The sequence below is a fragment of the Phalacrocorax carbo genome, chromosome Z (genome assembly GCF_963921805.1).
Source record: "Phalacrocorax carbo chromosome Z, bPhaCar2.1, whole genome shotgun sequence".
NCBI classification, from domain to species: Eukaryota; Metazoa; Chordata; class Aves; order Suliformes; family Phalacrocoracidae; genus Phalacrocorax; species Phalacrocorax carbo.
The window spans coordinates 51172598-51191087 of record NC_087548.1 but is presented as its reverse complement, the minus strand read 5'-3'; the positions used below and the strand labels follow the sequence as shown (position 1 = coordinate 51191087).

The following is an 18490-nucleotide window of genomic DNA, read 5'->3' as shown; positions in this document are numbered from 1 at the left end:
AGCGTTCACTTCAAAAATGTCAAGCATTCAAAATGTGGACTGAGTGACTCTGGTCTAGTCAATATGTGACAAAGATACTGTTCTACTGAATACCAAGGGGGTTTGTGTTCCTTTAATAAAAGTCTCTGTAAATCTGATGTCATCAGCAGAAAGAAGATCATTAACAAGCATTAGCCAGATACCTGTATTTGTTTCTAAAACCCTCAGAGAAAATATTTAATGCTAGTCTCATCTGACCTTTGTATTTCATGAAAGGAAGCCTCCTCAGATAGGAGTTGCCACACTTGGAGAACTGTTTTCTGAATTGCTAATACTCCTCTATTATTAAAATTTTTGTAGCCCCCCCACCCCAAGCTCCAGCTTGAGCCCTTTATTTTCTTCTTTGCAGTTTACCTGCATGCAGTCATACCTGCTACCATTATTGCAGTTTCTGTCTGTACACAACTCGCAGACTTACCACCCTTTAGTCCTACTATTTGGATTAAAGTATCTGTTCATCTTTCTTCGCCAGTATGAGTTTGGCACAGAAATTTTAGGAACTGATTATATTTCCTTGCAGTATTGCAGAGTAGTAGCAAGCACTTCAATCACAATTTGCCCGTACAGCATACCCCTTGGCTCCCTCCTAGGGTTTCTACTTTGACTGTTGGAGGGGTTTTTTTGACCCCCTGTGAACAACACTGCTCTGTGTTAGCTAGAACTAGATTTTTTTTTCTAAAATTTTCTTATCTAGCTGCAGCAAAATCTTGCAGCTTATTTCTACGGGCCATGTACCCTAGTACGGAGTTTGGAAAGGCAAGCAATGTCTCCCCAGTGTCAAATGCTATGTCCAGTTCCTTCCTCCAGTAGAGTGGCCTGAGAATTCAGGACAGAGTAGACAACATGCTGTCAACCTTCAGGCTCCACAAAACTTAGGTCAGGAAGAATTATCAGTACTCAGAACTTAAAAAGGACTGTCTCAACTGTTGGAAGTAAAGGCAATGATTTTGTGGAAGAAAGAAATTCTTCATCTCTCCTTTTCCACACAGAAAATATAACTTTACTTCATCTGTTTGTGCCTTATCATCATCTGGTAACATCGCATGCTAACTCCTGCTGACATAACACAATCAAATCATCCTATACTGTAATAATATGCCAAAAATGTAGAAAAATGATGGCTGTTTAAACTTTCTTCATTCATCCATCACACAAAGTAGACTAACACATTGTTTCTATGCTTCCCAGTGGAATTCAGCAATTATGTTAACTGCATAACTTAAAAATATTTGCCACACAGAATAAGCTGGCAGAAAAAGAGAACACAGTATTGTGGGCATGGGTGCTAAAGAGCTCTACTGATCTCTCACAAAATTTAAATGAAGCCCCAGAAGCTACGCCAGGATCAGTTTGGCAGAGAAGTTTTAGGAATTCTTTATATCTGGCCAACATCTTCGTCATACAAAGGAGTTTGACTTGGAGATTATAACCAACATGCATGCCTTCAGTACGCTGTTTCTGTTTATGACATTGTTATGAAAAGAATGTCTAAAACATGCTAATAACTTCAAGATGAACATTAAAACATAAGCTGTAATACACAGACAGGGGCCTATTTCTGACCTATAAGGAAAAGCGCAATCAAGTATTTCTCCTTAGTATAATTTGGATGCTTTAAGCAGTGTAAGCACAGAAGAACAGGAAAGCAAATATTTGAAATGAAATAACACGAAGGGATTTAGTGTTGCTTAAAACTAATCTAACTATTTTAAATAAAATAGATACCTTTGCTAAGATAATGCTGTGAGGAGCTTCACAGAAGCAAATCTGAGCTAACAGCTTCGCTTGTAGTTTCAGGTCAATCATACCACTGTGTGAATGAAAACTGAAGGAAAGATGTTTCATCAAGTTCTAATTTCTAAGAATTAAAAATCTTACAATATCTTGATTTTATCTCAATTTTTCAACTCATGTTCATAAAGAACTCTTACCAAGAATTCTGATGGAATAGACCTGAAGTAGAAATCCAGCCAAACAACAGACTTTGTTAGATTTGTGCAATTTTAAGCCACTGAACTCTGATGCAGTGTAGGAGAAAGCAGCACTAAGAATAATGCTGCAATACGTGGGGCCACAGAGAAGACTAAAGGAGAAGGAATACGGAAAAAGAAGTGAGAAAAGGTGGACATTACACAGCCCCTTTTGAAGCAGTAAGAGAGTAACTTTCCTGAGATCTTTTATAACATGAGCAAGAGAAGCTGCCTGAATCAGGATGTATTTCACAGAATCACAGACTGTTTGAGGCTGGAAAGGACCACTGGAGGTCATCTGGTCCAACCACCCTGCTCTAGCAGGGACACCTAGAACAGGTTGCTGAGGACCATGTCCAGACAACTTTTGAATGTCTCCAGGGATGGAGACTCCACAACCTCTGTAGGCAACCTGTGACAGTGCTTGGCCACCCTCACAGTTAGAAAATGTTTCTTGACGTTGAGGAGGATTTTCCTGTGTTTCAGTTTGTGCTCATTGCACAAACGTGCGCAAATGTGCCCTTAGAAAGAGCACGACTTAGAAAAAGCTAGGCTTTGTACTCTTTGCATCCTCCCATCAGGTATTTATATATACTGATGAGATTCCCCTGAGCCTTCTCTTCATGCTGAAGAGTCCCAGCTCACTCAGCCTTTCCTCAGAGGAGAGATGCTCCAGTATCTTCACCATCTTCATGGCCCTTCACTAGACTCTCTCCAGTGGCTCCATCTCTCTCTTGATCTTGGGAGCCCAGAACTCAACACAGCACTCCCAAGTGTGGCCTCACCAGTGCTGAAGAGAGGGGAAGGATCACTGCCCTCGATATGCTGGCAATACCTTTTCTGTCACAGCCCAGGACATCATTAGTTTGCTGCAGGGGCACATTGCTGGCTCATGTTCAACTTGGTGTCCACCAGGACACCCAAGTCCTTTTCTGCAATGTTTCTTTCAAAATCATCAGCACCTAGCACCAGTGGCACATGGGGCTGTCCTTCCCCAGACACAGGGCTTTGCACTTCTCCATGTTGAACTTCGTAAGGCTCCCATCAGCCCAATTCTCCAGCCTGCCAAGGTCATCCTGAATGGCAACATGACCCTCTGCATATCAGCCACTCCTCCAGTCTTGGTGTCATCTGCAAACCTGCTGAGGGTACAGTCTGCCCCACCATCCAGCTCATCAATGAAGATGCTAAACAGGTCTGTACCCAGTACTGACCCCTGGGGTACAGTGCTAGTCACTGGTCCTCCAACTAGACTTTGAGCTGCTGATGACCACCCTCTAGGCCCAGCCATGCAGCCAGCTTTCAACGCACCTTATTGTCTGCTCATCCAGCCTGTACATCAAAAGTTTTTGGGAGACAGTGTCAAAGCCCCTTTTCTGAATTACCTGACAGACATTCTTGCTAACACATAGATGCACACAAACAAACACTGCTTTTGCATGCTTTTTGTTATTTTGTGAATTAGTAATTAAAGCAGAAATTTCTCCAGCACTACAGGGAATCACCTATATAAAAATTTAGAGCAGATCATTCTAGTCAACTTTATCACTTTGCTAAGAAGGCTCTTAATTCTGCCATAGAGATTTTCTTAGGCATGTAATGCCTGCAGTGCCTGGCTGTGCTGTTCCACACAGATTTTGGAAGCCATAAGTTGCAGATATACAGGGACAGAACAGTAAGTAAACACTTTGTGAAAACGGGAAACAAAACAAAACAAAAAGATCTGTCATCCACAATTATTTGAATTTCTGTTTATCCCCAGACTGAGTGGGGGTTGATTGATCAAAAGGGATATTGCTCTCTTGGTTAATTTATTTCACTATACAGATCATAATCTGAACTCAAAGAACTGTGCTGATTTACAGCATCTGATTTCAGCCCGAAATACTAACCTTACTCTACACTGGTACAAGATGTAACGCTGTGCTTTGCTCAGGGTCCAGCCCTTCCTCCCACAGGGCTTGGGCCGACCAGGCAGCAGCACAGCAGCACTGCTGGGCAGTGAGCACCATCACTGTGAGGAAGGGTCCAGGAATCCCTCTGCAAGCGCCTGATTCAAGTGCTTCTGAGGAAGAGCAGGCCCATGCCATGGTGGTCTGACCTCACTGGGGACCCCAGGTAAGGATACTTTCCTGGGGAACTGAGTGATACCTATTCAGTAGATTATAAGGAATTTTGGACTGGAAGCAGAATAGTCCCCAGTTGCAGGGTGGTGTAATTGCTATCCACCTAAAAAATGCCTTCTTGTAATACCCCTCACCTTGTACCTCAGGCTCAGAACCTTATTCCATCAAGGAGTAGACAGTGGCAGAGGGCCAGACAGCAACACAAAATTGCACAGCAAGCAGGGTCTGATGATAACAGGGTAGAGGTTTATTTGGGGAGGCATGGGATTCTACCACCCCAGCCCCGGTTTGACAATGCTTGGGTCTGAGACCACCGGTCTGAGTGGAACCAGGTGAAAAGATACACAGACCTGGCACAGGTAAAATTTAAAGATGAAAATGGTAAAGGCATTATCTGCAAAATGTTAGATGCATGCTATCATATCAATTGTAATGAAAAGAAGCAATGGGAATACAAAAAGAGAGAACTGCTTGCTCAAATTGAAAGGTTACAAAAGAAGGCACAAAGGCAAGAGATGCAGCTCATGATGCAAGGTCTAATTTTACAGTAACAGAGAAAATAAAAAGAGATTAGAAGATAAAGCAGTACAGCTCGTCAGTGCTAACTTGGAGAAACAGGGCGGGACCATGGACATCCTTAAAGTGTGGGCCCTAACATGAGATCCCAAGCACTGGAATGGGGACATTTGGGATGACCCTGATGAGGAGCCAGGTGATTGGCCAGACAATGGCGATGTTATCAAGGAGTCTTCCCCATTATTGAACATGAGATAACTGGGGGGACAGACGGGACACCTGCCTGAGGTGTAAAGACCACTGCCTTTCTCCCACTTGATCTGGCCAAGTTACACAGGGATTTTGGAACACAACCTGACAAGTCTGCAATCAAGTGGGTCAAATGAGTTCATGAGATGGGAGATGACCGAATAGTTTTCAATCAAGATGAAGCTCAGGAGGGAGGCTGTGATCCTGGTGTCTTTCTCAGCGCAGGTCCAGGGACACTATGTTCTCTGACCGCCCCTATTGCATGGGGAGTATCCTTAAACTGGAACAAGGAGAACAAGTGCATATTTGGGCTTGCTGTACTCAGGAATTGGCTAATGGATGACTGCAGTTCGTTGTTGAACAGTTTGTTGATCAGAGGGGACAAAATAATGACAGGGAGCTTCAGACTCACCATTGTATCTGATCCCGAACCTTGATAAATTAGGACCACTCACACAAAGGCTGAGACCCAGCCTTAAATTAATCTTAATTAGTACCATCCATGCAATGCAAACTGGGCAAAACAACTGGGGATGGACCATAAACCAACTAACACAGGAGGCTAGAATGATAGGATGTGATGACAACGTCACCTGACCAAACCCACAAAAGAGGCCAGAACCCTCAAAAAAAGTCCTGCAGGACCTCGGGTTAAATCCTCAAGTGGGACAAGAGAAGAGAAAGACCTCGGAACTGGGCTGTGGAGGGAAGGTTTAGACCTAGGTTTGCCACTAGAATTAATGCATTAGAAACCCACTAGCAGTTTTAGGGACTGTGGTCCAAGCTGTCTGCAAAGCCTGCTCACATGGCAAGGTTGCAGACTGCCTGTCTGCCAACACGTTTTTTAAAGATTCCAGAGAGGCTCTGGATGACGTTAGGCATGCTACCACCCCGCTGAGAGAAAACTAGTAACACCCATGCCCTGTCTGGTGTCCCAGGCATGGCACCTTAAACTTTTCCAGTGGGACACCAAGGGATGTCCACACATCATTATAATCCTGGGCCCTAATAGATGTTTGGTTGATATTGGAGCCCAAATTTCTTGTTTTCTCTCTGCCTTAATGGCAACCATGGGTACCTTTCTCTGTGCATGCGTTCACATTCAAGGAGTGGGCAGCCAACCTCTCAGTGTGCCCACTGCCTGGGTGGTGTTGCACCTTCCTGATGAACAGACATTGCCCAGTTACAGTTGCTTTTGTTCCTGACCTAAAACAGGCCCTACAGCTCCACAAGCCTGACTGGGGAAGCAACTTGTGGACAGCCCTGGCTAAAACTAATTTCCACTGGGGCACATGTGGTCAACCGATTGCCAAGGCTTCTCCATCCGGACTGCCCTTGCTGAACCTGTCAACTGCCCCAGGAGTGCCCTGAGACCTGCAGATTGGGCAAGCAGTATCTTTTAACCACCCCAACAAGGTGCTTAAACAAGGCCTCCTTTTCAGCATGTATAATAACATGTGGATCATTCAGATTCCTGACAGCAAGACTCCAAAAATTCCCCACACACAAGTGAATCCAGGGGTAGCTATCCGCCCTTTCCCCATCGAGACCATTTTCTTTTCTGTTCTGCAGGAAAGTCATGGATCAGTTCAAGACTCTGAACAGCATAATTTGATTCAGTTGTATGGTACACAGTGCTTGTACCCCCCCGAAGCCCAGCTGCCAGCACAACAGGAGTACATGGTGTTAATTAACTTACTGTAGGGAGTGGAGAGGTTTGCCCCTGGTGACTGCGTCAGTACGGGTTCGTGTAGGTTTTCTGAATTTTTCATGCAGCTGTTGGCATGCAGCACCATAACTCTAAAGCAAAGGCAGCAAATGACACTATCACCAGCTGCAGGCTAGACCAGGCTCTATTCTGGAAGGGCTTGGCACAGGATTGTTGGTGGTAGCATGTGGCCAACCAGTTGCATTTTGAGTGGCACTGCAGGCACCTGAACCATGCCAATATGGAGTGGCTTAGCATCTTTCTCCTGACAGCCATTAGCACATCACAAAAGACAGATGCTTGCACTCAAGGAGGGCTTAAAAGTAATGTAGTCTTGCAAATGGTAATGAATTTTGCATGAGTTGTGGGCAATAACAGTGATCCATTTTCTGCCTGTGTCGCCACTCCAACATGAGCTGAGAGCTCGCCTTTACACCTTTATGGTTCAGGCGTTGACATCTCAGAATTAATAGCAAACATTTCCAAAACAGCAGTTCCCCTTAATACCACTGAAGGTGTCCAGGTGTGTTGTATACCTCAAGCTTCAGGTCCAATGCGCTTGAGCCTAAATGACAGGGAAAACTGCCTGGAAGGGATAGATGGCTGTACCACCACCAATGCCACCCATAGCTGGGACTGGGATTGGACAACCCCAGGCAGTGGATTTAATTTAACTCACTTTGACACATCAAAGCCTAACATCTCTGTTTCCTATACAATGCAAGATTGTGATATGACAGACCCAGACAAAGCATGCAATGGTACTCTCTGGGACATTGGTTCCATTTAGAAGCAGCAAAACAGCAACTCCCATGCTCATTTCAAATTCCTTGGTTTCAAATACGAGATGTTTCCTGGTACATCTACTTAGGAGGAAAACAAAATCAAAATAATGGGCCATGCAGTGAATTACTGTAAGGTCCGAGAGTTTAAACTCATTGACCCATCTCAAGAGAAGCGGGCCCTCTGGTCTCACACTATAAATCAAGCTTTATTCATGTGGGAAAATAATACTTCCATGCTGATATGGATGCCCCTGAGTACAGTATGGCTGTGTAGTGATGAATATGCCTAGCCCAACTTTAATTGGTGGTAAAAGGACACCTGGGAGAATACCTATCAGCCAGCTGCCTTCACCCTAGTACCATTCTATTCTGCCCTAGGAAATGGATGCACCATATGTTGCACCCCTTAACTGGGCATAACTATCGGGCAAAGCAAGAAACACTTAATGGGGAAGAAATGAGTGTGGGTCAACAGCGGAAATCTATGACAGGATGGGTGGTTGACTGGTTTACTCCAGACAGCAACATTAAGACTAACATTATCATCAGAGATACCCTCATCCAACTGGAATGTCTGGCCAACAGCACCAGAACATCCTTCATGTTTGTCAACACACAGTTGCAAGCCACCGCCAAGATGACACTACAAAACAGACTGGTGCTAGACACCCTCTTGCTCAAACAAGGTGGAGTGTGCACACTCTTCAATGCAACAACAGACTCCTATAACTTGGACTCTGAACCTTATTCCTTCAAGGGGTAGATAGGCGGCATAGGGCATGCCTGCTGCACCTACTTGGATTCCTATGCTTCTTGGGAAGGTTCTAAGACAAAACAGCCTGCAAACTGACCACGCGCGCCAGCCTGGAACAGAAAAGTAATACATTCTCCTTCGGGAGTTCTAGTACTCTCTGTTATTGCATTCTTTTTGCAGTTTGTTCTAAAATTTAGCCAAGCAGTTACAACAGAACAGATATATGTCCTCCAGGATAGGTGGACTGCAGTAACAACAGAAAGGAGGAGCAGCGAGTCTCTTAACATCATGGAAAGAGATACTGCATAAGGCAAAAAGGCTTTCCCATTTCTCAAACACAGAGGACTGCAGTCCTTCCTTTATCTTGCATTTTCTAGCCCTGTACAAATAATCCAGACAGAGAATCCAGAAGGTTCGCTATGTGCTTTATCCTAATGATGGGCTCTGTGATGGGATCTAAAAAAAGCCTCTTTAATAACTCCCAACCACTTCCAAAAGAAAATAACTCAGTAGCAAGAAACATTGACTTTTTAAGTAGAATGAATGAAGTCTATATTAGTTAAGGTCTACAGCAACATAAGCCAGATGCCTGATTGGTGCCCTACTGCAGTATCTGGTGGCTGTGCTCAACAGACATTCTGACCTTTTCATGCTCTGTATTTATGGCTCCTTGATTGGCATTCATTTTTTCCAGGCACTTGAGTTTCATTCTATTTGTACACTAGCTCAAATCTGGAAGCACCAAAGCATATCCAAATTTTTTCAAAAGTAAGACACAGAACGCACACAAGGAAAACGTGGATTTTGTTTTAAGTGGACACAAGGTTTTCATGATGCATAACAGCAACACAACAGTCATGCACAATTTAAACCAGAAGGCTTACCTTGACATGCTCCAGTGCGAATATTAGGGATGAAGCCACGACGGCATGGCTGAGGCTGAGCAGGGCACGTTTCACAGGGGTGACCCCATGCACGCCCAATGGTTGCGCAACAGAGGGTTTTTGTGCAAACAATTCCCGTTAGCTGGCCCTGACACAGCTGGTTGTTAACTTGTGTGAAACACGGGCCTGTTCTGTAATCTGGAAAAAAGGAAAAGAAAGATCACTGTATTATACAAGACAGCGTACTAGAAACTATAGAAGGAAACAATTTTTAATCCAGTAGATACATATATTAAGAAAATTCCAAGAGGACCTAGAAATTTAAGTTATGTTACTGCTTACAGCAGTAACATGACATCTTCCATTGAAGGTAATGATTTTTACAAGGTTATCTTATCTTTCAATTTATTTCTTTCTGACAGATGCAAGTAGTGCAAGGCAGCCGGACCCAAAACTGATCTGTGCATTGATAATGTATCCAGTAAAATCCATAAATGAAAGAGTTTTACAAACAAACAAGCAACCAACCAAAAGAGCGGATCAGATTAAGCAAACAAGGACTGGGAACTGGTTTTCTTGTTCCTGAGTTACTTCATGGCGATTGACGGGAGGGAACTACAGACCACAGCAGCCACACATTTGTTCTCTCCATATTGATCAAGGTCTGTGCCAGTGACCGTCACAGAATCAACATTCCTGCTGGGATGCTTACCACAAAATAGTGCTACCAACAGAGGACTAATTGATAAACCACTGTTTATTTTCAGAGGAATAACATGAGATAGATCAACCTATTCATGCTATGTCGAGTACGCTGAGTATATACAAACTATATGAAAATATACTTCTAGTCAAATTTCTGTAAACAGTTAACTCATTAAGGTTCAACCTGTATAAAGAAAAAGATTTCTTGACCTTATGAGGCAACACAAACTGGGAACAACAATTAACTGAATTTTTCTAGGAACAAATGAGAAACAGATGGTTCCTCTAAGCCAGATTTCATATCCTTACAGAAACTTTAAGAGGGGGGGAAAAAGAGAAAATGCAAAGCTCCACTCAGACTCAGTCATGTGAAAGAAGGCGTAACAGTGGGGTTATGGCTGTTCTCCCTGCTATCCTGTCCTATTTCCCTTTTTTTCCCTCTGAAAATAGACTCCAATACTGATATGTGGGTCACACACTTCCGCACGCTATCATTAGTGTGCAATTTGTCTCACAACAAAGCTACAAATGGCACAATCAATGCCTTCCAGAATTTGATACTTCCCCCCTGAAGAACAAAAATAAGAGCTTTGACACGTTTGGAAAGGGAGAAAATGGTCTTCCCAGTGAGACCTCATATTAAGTTTTCTTCACACTAAGAGACAAGGCTCTTAAAGTAAAAGCTAGCTCAAATGGAAATACATGTTCCACTTCCTATCTTTGATAAGGTTCATTCAGGTATCAGTTTGGGAGAGACTTTTGCACAGTCATTTATATACATTGGCAGTAAATTTAAATAAAGTTAAGCAAGCACATAAGTATCCACAACAAAAATGCCTTAACAATAAAATGACTGTTCTTAAAGATCTTAAATACTTGGTACGGACTGTGGATTTTAGTCTTTATTTTGACTAGAAAATAATCTTCAGAGTTATACCTTTGAGCTTCCTCCTTGTCCATCAAGCCACAAAGATAGTACTTTAATATAATATGTACATTATAAAAAGAGAATCATGTCCATTAGAAAAAGGTTTCAGTGATCTTTCATCCAACATACTGGAACATAAGCAGCTTTACAGTGGTCTCAGTTTAATCACATCCAAGGCCCTTGCCAAATCAGAGACAGCTGAATTTTTAACATACAGATCCTGATGACTGATAGCAGAAGACAGTGATTTCATCAAACTATAGCCTCATATGAGAATAAGAAATATTTGAAACACAAACTCCAACCATCAAAGACTTAACTTCTAGTAACTCACTGTAATCTTGTCTGGATATTAGTTAAGGGGTAAGGGTAAGGGTAAGGAAAAGACTCCGCCACAGATGATGACTGTATACTTCTTTCATATAAAGTTTACTCAGCTGTCACAAAGATTGAGGGGAATATGTGAAAGACTGCATTTAACCCGCAAATCATCAGCAATGGTCAGTCTGCTACCACAAGGAAAACAGAACTGCTCAGAATTTAACAACTGAAAAAAATTGAATTAAATCTTGAGTCCAGTGAAAACAAATGGGAATTTGGGTATTGAATTCAATGATAACACTATTTCATTCTTGGAAAACAGCATTATGCTTTTTAGCAAATATCTGTGATATAATCTATTGCCTAATATTATCTGTAAAAGCATTCTCGTCACAAAGTGAAAGTAATGAGCTTCATATGCATACAAAAAACTTTTACTGCTGCTCAAGAAGCAGACTCCCATTCTAATGTCAACTAAGTTATACACACTGATAATATGATAGTAATACTAAGAAGAGTCCACTCATTTAATTTGCTTGTTAATGACTACAGTACAAATAATAGGTGGATTCTGGGAAAGTCTGAGGTCTACACTATGTATTGAGCGCTGATTGTTTGACTGTAGCCTGCACATTGGCCCACGTGATGACTGCAATCAGATCAATAAAGATTAAGACTTTCCTGAAAATTAAGACTGATTTTAGACTTTTCATGAATGAGATTCTCAAAAACATAAAGCTCAAAAAGACAAAAGGATGTATGTAGGTAAACCTGAAAAGACCTTTTATGAGTCACTAGCAACACTGAGAGTCCCATTATAAAATATAATCACAGTCAGAAGAAAACATGATTTCCAGTAGCAAAAGGGAGCATGATCTTTGGATCCCCACAGATCTGCATGGGAATACCAAACCCTGTCCTACTTTTGAAGTTATATTCTGCATCCACCCAGGTAGGCATGGATCTGTTCCTGCAGGGCTACTCAGTGTGCAATTCCTCTGCAATATTAAGCATGATGGCTGGTCATGCATTCCTTACTCCATGCACTCAAATGGAGGCCAGTTCTCCACGGGGGAATTGCCCCTAGAATGAAATCAAATAATGATTTAGCATGCATCTCTAAAATCTCCAAAGCTTGCATTTACCAGCACTGATAATCTTGAGATCCTAGCTCACTTCGGAACTCCTATTCAGAAAACAGGTAGTTCTGTTGGACAGTATTGTATTTTTATGGCGTGTGTTCTCCAAGGTACACTTTTTTATAAGACTGATCTTTGGATGCATGAAGCAATTACAGTAGGAGTAGAAATACAAATTATGAATTTTTCTGTTTAATGGTTGGTGATCTATAGGAATATTCAGGCCAAAGATCTTCCATGTTAAGAAGTTTAGAATTCAATCTGGCAAGATTAAACTTGGAACTTAAACCTGAGTTGTGAAATTATTTGAATTCCATTACCTTCCCATAAGACATAAGTTGATTATGTGTATCAACCCCTGTCAACCCTAGCAATGAAAAGTTCAGTTTGGAGGGTGTGTTTGAAAGAAAGATTAGGGAATATAACCAGACTATAAAGAGTGTTTGTGTAAGAGAATATAAATGAGCTAGATACAAGAAGAAGTGATACAAATACACCTACCGCTTAATATATCATATTAAGTAGGAAACATGTACTCTGGAAACCTGTATATATGTGCCTACCCGTGCCTTGATAAACAGAGAACACATAAATAATAATGTTCAGGTTCTATAACCAAGTAACTTTCATCAGTATAAAGTGATCTAAAAATCTGACTACTGCAAATGAAACAGTAGAAAACAAACAGAACTATTGTTAAACTTTCAGGTAGATCTACAAATAAGAATAAATTCAACCCAAAATGCTGAGATCCTGAATTATGCTTCAGAATAATGACATATAAGCAACAGATCCTGAGGTCCTAAGAGAATGTGCAGCTTATATAACCTTGGGCTACAGAAGCAGAAACCTAGCAGCAGACAATTTCTAGACAGCAACAGGGAGGTAACCTGCTACCTGCACCTGGCAAGGGTGGTCCTTTGCATAGCTATGGCAACTGCATTTCAAACAGGATGCTGGGAACAGGAAGAATGATGCAAAAAGTCAAAAGAATTATTTAAGATTTCAGAAACATGTTTTATAGTAATATTAATATTTTAAAATCATAGTGTAATTAAAAATATTATTCACAGCAAATGCTTCTGTTTTAAAAATCTTTATCCATTCAGTTTACCCAAAGTTAAAGAATCTGAGCAGTGGCTGGTCTTCTATCCTAAGAGGAAAACATATGATTTTACAATATGAAGTGAAGGCAGGCATGTTCGGGCTCATAGTAAGGTACTGCTGTTTACATAAAGGCCGATAGTCACATAGTATATTTTTACTTATAGGAAGCAAACATACTAAAACTAGATGCCATTCTGAAGATACTTTGTAGTTTCAAATGAAGCTGAGGATTTGATTCAGAAATTACCATGTGAGATTCTATGGTCTGCTTTATACAGTCAGACTATATTATTTTAATGGTTCATCTGACCTTAAAAACCCTGAGTTTATGAATCAATCATCTTTTCCATATTGGTTTTCTTGTCTTATTGTTAGGTGTTTCTTCATTTGCTCCTTTCGCAGCATTGCTGCCGGAATAATTTTGCCAGAAAGAACATATGTTATAAATCATTATTTGCTTAGAAAGGGTAACTGCTTTGGTGAAAGAAAGTGATTTTCAGCACATACGTGTTACACATTTTTTTTAACCTCAGAAAATTATATTCAATATGCATCATGACTTGAAGAATGACAATCTTTATCCACAATTCAAATTGTTAATACAATTAAATTTAATAAAAAGTACTTTTTCTTGGCATCAACATAAAAACCCCCTGGAAATACCACACTGGACTTCTAAATTTAAAGATATTATGGCATTTCTATTCCTTTGTAGAAGTGTGCATTCTGTATTCACAAATGGGACTATCCAACTATCACAGTTCCTGGGATATTTTTCATTAATTCCCTTCCAAAAAAACCTGTAAGTCTATTATAATTCTACCTGTAATTTAAAAAAGACTATTTGACAGGGAGCCTGACACAAAAATTAGAAAATTAAGAATTCTAGTGTTGGGTATGGTCCAACATCCACCTATTCTGTGTTTGTTCCTGTACCTCTGGCCAAAACCAGATGATTCAGATGAAGGTGTAAAAAACCTGCTGTAAGTAGACATGGGATAATCTGTCTGCCACATTAAGTTTCCTCTTGGCGTCTAACACCCACTAGCTCAAAACCTGAAACGAAATGTTTAACATCCCAACTACCAGTTGTTGTCATTCAGGACAAAATTTTAAAATAGTTTGGTACACGCATAAGGATCCAATTTCTATCCAAATTTTGTCACAGTCTTAGCCACCACAGTTTCATACTGTGTTAACTAACTACTCCTGCCCATGAAAATTTTACCTTTTCAGGTACCTAAAAGGAGAAAAATGGAGACATAAAGAAAGAGTAAAGTAAAAAGGCACCTAGACATGTTGGAAAGTCCATTGCAAGTTATCTGGAAGAATATGAACACTTACAGTTTCTTTTGATGGGAAAGCACAGACTGAAATTTTAACTGAAGGCTCCCAATACCAAAACGTTGTTTCTGTGTAAAGCCCAACAGTACTATTCATGGTGCAGTGGCAGTTGCCTGCACCTACATAAAGCCTATGTAAAACCTCTGGAAGGGTGAAAGGACAAAGACTGCAGCGCTGGAGCAGCATATTATCAAAAATCCACTATTTCATGTCTGAGAATGCTTGAAAGATTAGCAGGAACTGTGAAATCTCTTCCATCATTTTTATTTAAACAAAACTCCACAGAACCATAACTAAATAAGGAAGCAATGTGTCTGGAAGTAAATATTTTTACCTATAAGCTATTTGGAATATTGATACTTCTATTACTAAAAATACAATACTGAAAACATTAAGCATGTTGATCAGTATGAATCACATGAGGAGCGAGCAAAGGAGAAGGTCTGATATATGCCCTCCCACCCCCGTCAATTAAAGAAGAAAATGTAATACTTGATAAATCTATTTCATTTCCTTACAAAGCAAATTTGCCTTTCATAAGGACTTTTTACAGAACCTCTATCCCGTAAGTACGATTTAGCATATATTAATGAAAGAATTAAAAAATAAGTCATTTTAACTTCCACCACCTCACTTGCAGGCTCAGGTATAGTAAACAGATTTTTATCAATGATACCTCAAAAATCCATTTCATACATCAGCATTATTAGATAAACAACCTGAATGCTGGAAAGAAGTACCTGATGTTAGGTTTATCAGGAACCTTATTACCTTCCACAAAAAAAAATTACCACAATGGGTAAATGTCCGAGAGACTGGACTCTATGTCAGGGAACCTTCAGAGTGGAGAGATTAAGTCTATATTGGCAAAGATCTGAAGTTAAATTCACCTTGCTAGAAGATGCTCCAACAGGAAACGTGCTGGAGAAGCAATTGTCTTTATTACACCTCTGCTAGGATGCTGTTGCAAATTTCCCCAGAATTTCCACTAACACTCAGAGGTCTCCAGAATCATGAAACTTTATTTTTGCTGCTTGTTGCAGCACCTGCTCCTTGACTACTAATGAGATTTTTCAAAGAAGCTCTAACTGAATTTTCCCCTTTGCAATGTGAAATCTAATTGTTTTGATAATTAAAAGCATAACTGACCGCCATTTTCCTGCAATGGGAAGTCCTACAATGTGTGACTCCTATAACACCAGCAGGATTAGAAGAGCAAGGCATATCCCCTTCTCCCACTGATTGTGCATAAATGACAGCATTGCCCAGACCTTGTGTTTCCAAAAAATGGGAGATCAGGGCTTTCCTTGATTAACTTTTCATCTGTGTATGAAAGGGTTGGTAATACTCATAGTTGTACTTGAGTTCAGACCACAAATTTGAAATGTATGCATATGCAAATATTATTCTTCTTGTTCAACTCCAACATCTGCAGATCATAAGTCACAGTATGCAAAAAGATATTTAAACATTATAAAGGTACATATGTTTGTTTTATTAAAGATTATCTAAAATTGTTTTTCCTTCAATATTTTAATAATCCTAATATGGAAAATTGTTCTTTTTGTAGTAATGCTTAGCTGCCAACACTGAAAGTTCACCATAAGGGAGGTTTCAGATGTAACAAGAAGTTAGATGAATTGTACTGATTCAGGCTTGATATAAATAAAAAGCATTTTTTTCAAAGGTGACATCCAACAAGTTACGGAAAAAAGATTGTTGGCTGAAAATGAGAGCTAGTCTCTTGGAAAATGAAATAGACTTGGCAAAGCTATTAATTTCTCTTGGAAAAAAATATTCTATGGGCAGTACAGCTATTTAGACTAAGAAGTTAACATAAACCAAAACCTGAAGACTAAAGTCTGAGCTTCCTTTCCCCAACTTTTTTTTTTAAAAAGAAAACTTGTGTGTCAATTCCTTAAGTATTTAATACAATTAAGTTTATGATTAATGTAAACAATGAACACCAAAGTCCTTTAAACATTTTAAATTGTGTATAACTCAAAGTTGAGATGTATCCTCAGGAATTTCTTTAGTTGTTGTCTGAAGCAGTGATTTTTTTCAAATTTATTTTGATATCTAATAGTGAAGAAGAGCAGTTTAGTTGGAAAAGGTTTTGAACATTTATGTTAAATATATCATGAAGGCTTGAACATTTTTGTACAGCTGACAGCTTTCATTTTCAGTTGAAATTTTACTACTGTTCTGCTGGTCCCGCATGACCATTTCTGACCAGCTCCTGCGATGCAATACTTTCCATCGTACAAACTCCTGTGATTGATTAGGCAACTCAATATACACAAGGCAATTAAAAAGGGAGTGGAGGGCAGCTCAAAATGAAAGAATGAAAAAAAAAAAGCGCATGTTTAATGCAGCAGTCCATGTGAGCTTTGTAGCTTTTAGCAAAATTCCAGTTTCCACCAGTACTGCTGTCATGTCCATTCTAAGCACATTCTCATTTTCCTTTTGCTGGAACAGCAAAAGCAGCTCTTTTCCGAAAAAAACATTCCAGGGTTTGCACACCCATTTTATATAATTGATATTATGTCAGTTTTAAGCAGATAAACTATCTGCAGATCTTAAAAATCTTTTTAATTAAAAATAATTCCTTCTTACACACCTAAGCATATCAGAAAGGATAGCAAAGTACCAGATAATCAACAATATTTATGAAATAAAATGCAATTTTCTGCAATCAATCTGAACATTGAAGAAAATGCTTCTAATATTTTAAGACACAAAACATTCTGAAAAAAATACACACAAAAAGCTAACAAAGCGAAACATGGAAATACTTTGCTTTTGTCATTTATGGAATTTAGCTGCTTTCAGAATCACAGTATTTTCATACACGTACAAACTTCTTGGAAGAAACCACTGCCATGTGCAACTGCAGTATCATACACTAACCACTACAACATTTCAAGTGTAGAATAAAAGCTGCAAAATAAATACACCTCAATATTGGTTCCAGCAAGGCCTCCAGTCTTTTTTTGGAGCTTCTTGTAAATGTATATATTTCCTTATGCTTCCACAAGCCCTGCTACTATATAAAGATTGCATCCAAGCTTGGATATTGGACTCTAACGAAATACCTCTATGGCAAATACTTAACACACAAGCTAACAGACAATGAAATGTTAATCATCAGTTATTACAAGAAGTTACAGGCTGAATTACCCCTGTGCAAAGTGTACATGGAGATAAGAAATCACAAGAACAACTTTTTTGCAAGATTCAGCAGTTCATGCCTATATTCCTAATATTAGCTTCTTACATCTTTATTTTGCTGAGATGTCTACAGAATTCAAAGCAGTGAAGTAACTCTTGTCTATCATACTGCCTACTGCTTTCTCCTCTTACGTTTCTCCTCCGAGTAAGAAGACTTCTCAACATACTGGCATTCTGGTCCACAGCTAGGTTCCCTCATTACTACAGCACAACAAATAACACCCATCCCCAAAGCCCCAGGCCCCAAACCAAAAAACTTTAATGGAAGGGAAGCCAGAGATTTTCTGCTCCACCATACAGTGAAGGGTAAGACTAAGTCCACCAAATACCAGAAGACCAGAGTGAAGCCAAGGCCATTTAAATCCTCTCTGGATGAGCACACTGTACTACCAACAAAGCTTTGGAGGTGGAACAGGGGAGTGCAGAGGGATTTTCTGTGAAAGCCTGGCAGCTGGATGTTTGATTTTCAATGACAGAAAGGATTCCTTCTTGCGTCCGTTGAAACTCCATACCCTGCACAAAACGTTGTATTCAGATTTCATTGACAAGAGAGGCCCGTATGATGAAAAGAAAAAGTTATTACTCATTAAAACTTGGACTCTGAAAAGCCAGACAAATGCACATTATATTATTTTATTCCTTTATATCCCATCAATTAAGGAGTCAGTAACTTGCTATATGTCT

At 40.0% G+C, this 18490-nt stretch overlaps 1 protein-coding gene across 2 annotated transcripts in view; it reads right to left on the bottom strand.

Moving 5' to 3' along the window:
* The window catches only part of FBN2 (fibrillin 2), a 183263-nt gene that overhangs the window by 131195 nt on the left and 33578 nt on the right, over window positions 1-18490 (bottom strand). For both annotated transcript variants that reach the window (XM_064437967.1, XM_064437968.1), the window contains exon 6: window positions 9032-9229. In XM_064437967.1, coding sequence (XP_064294037.1) covers window positions 9032-9229 — 198 coding nt within the window. The remainder of the gene's footprint in view (window positions 1-9031; window positions 9230-18490) is intronic.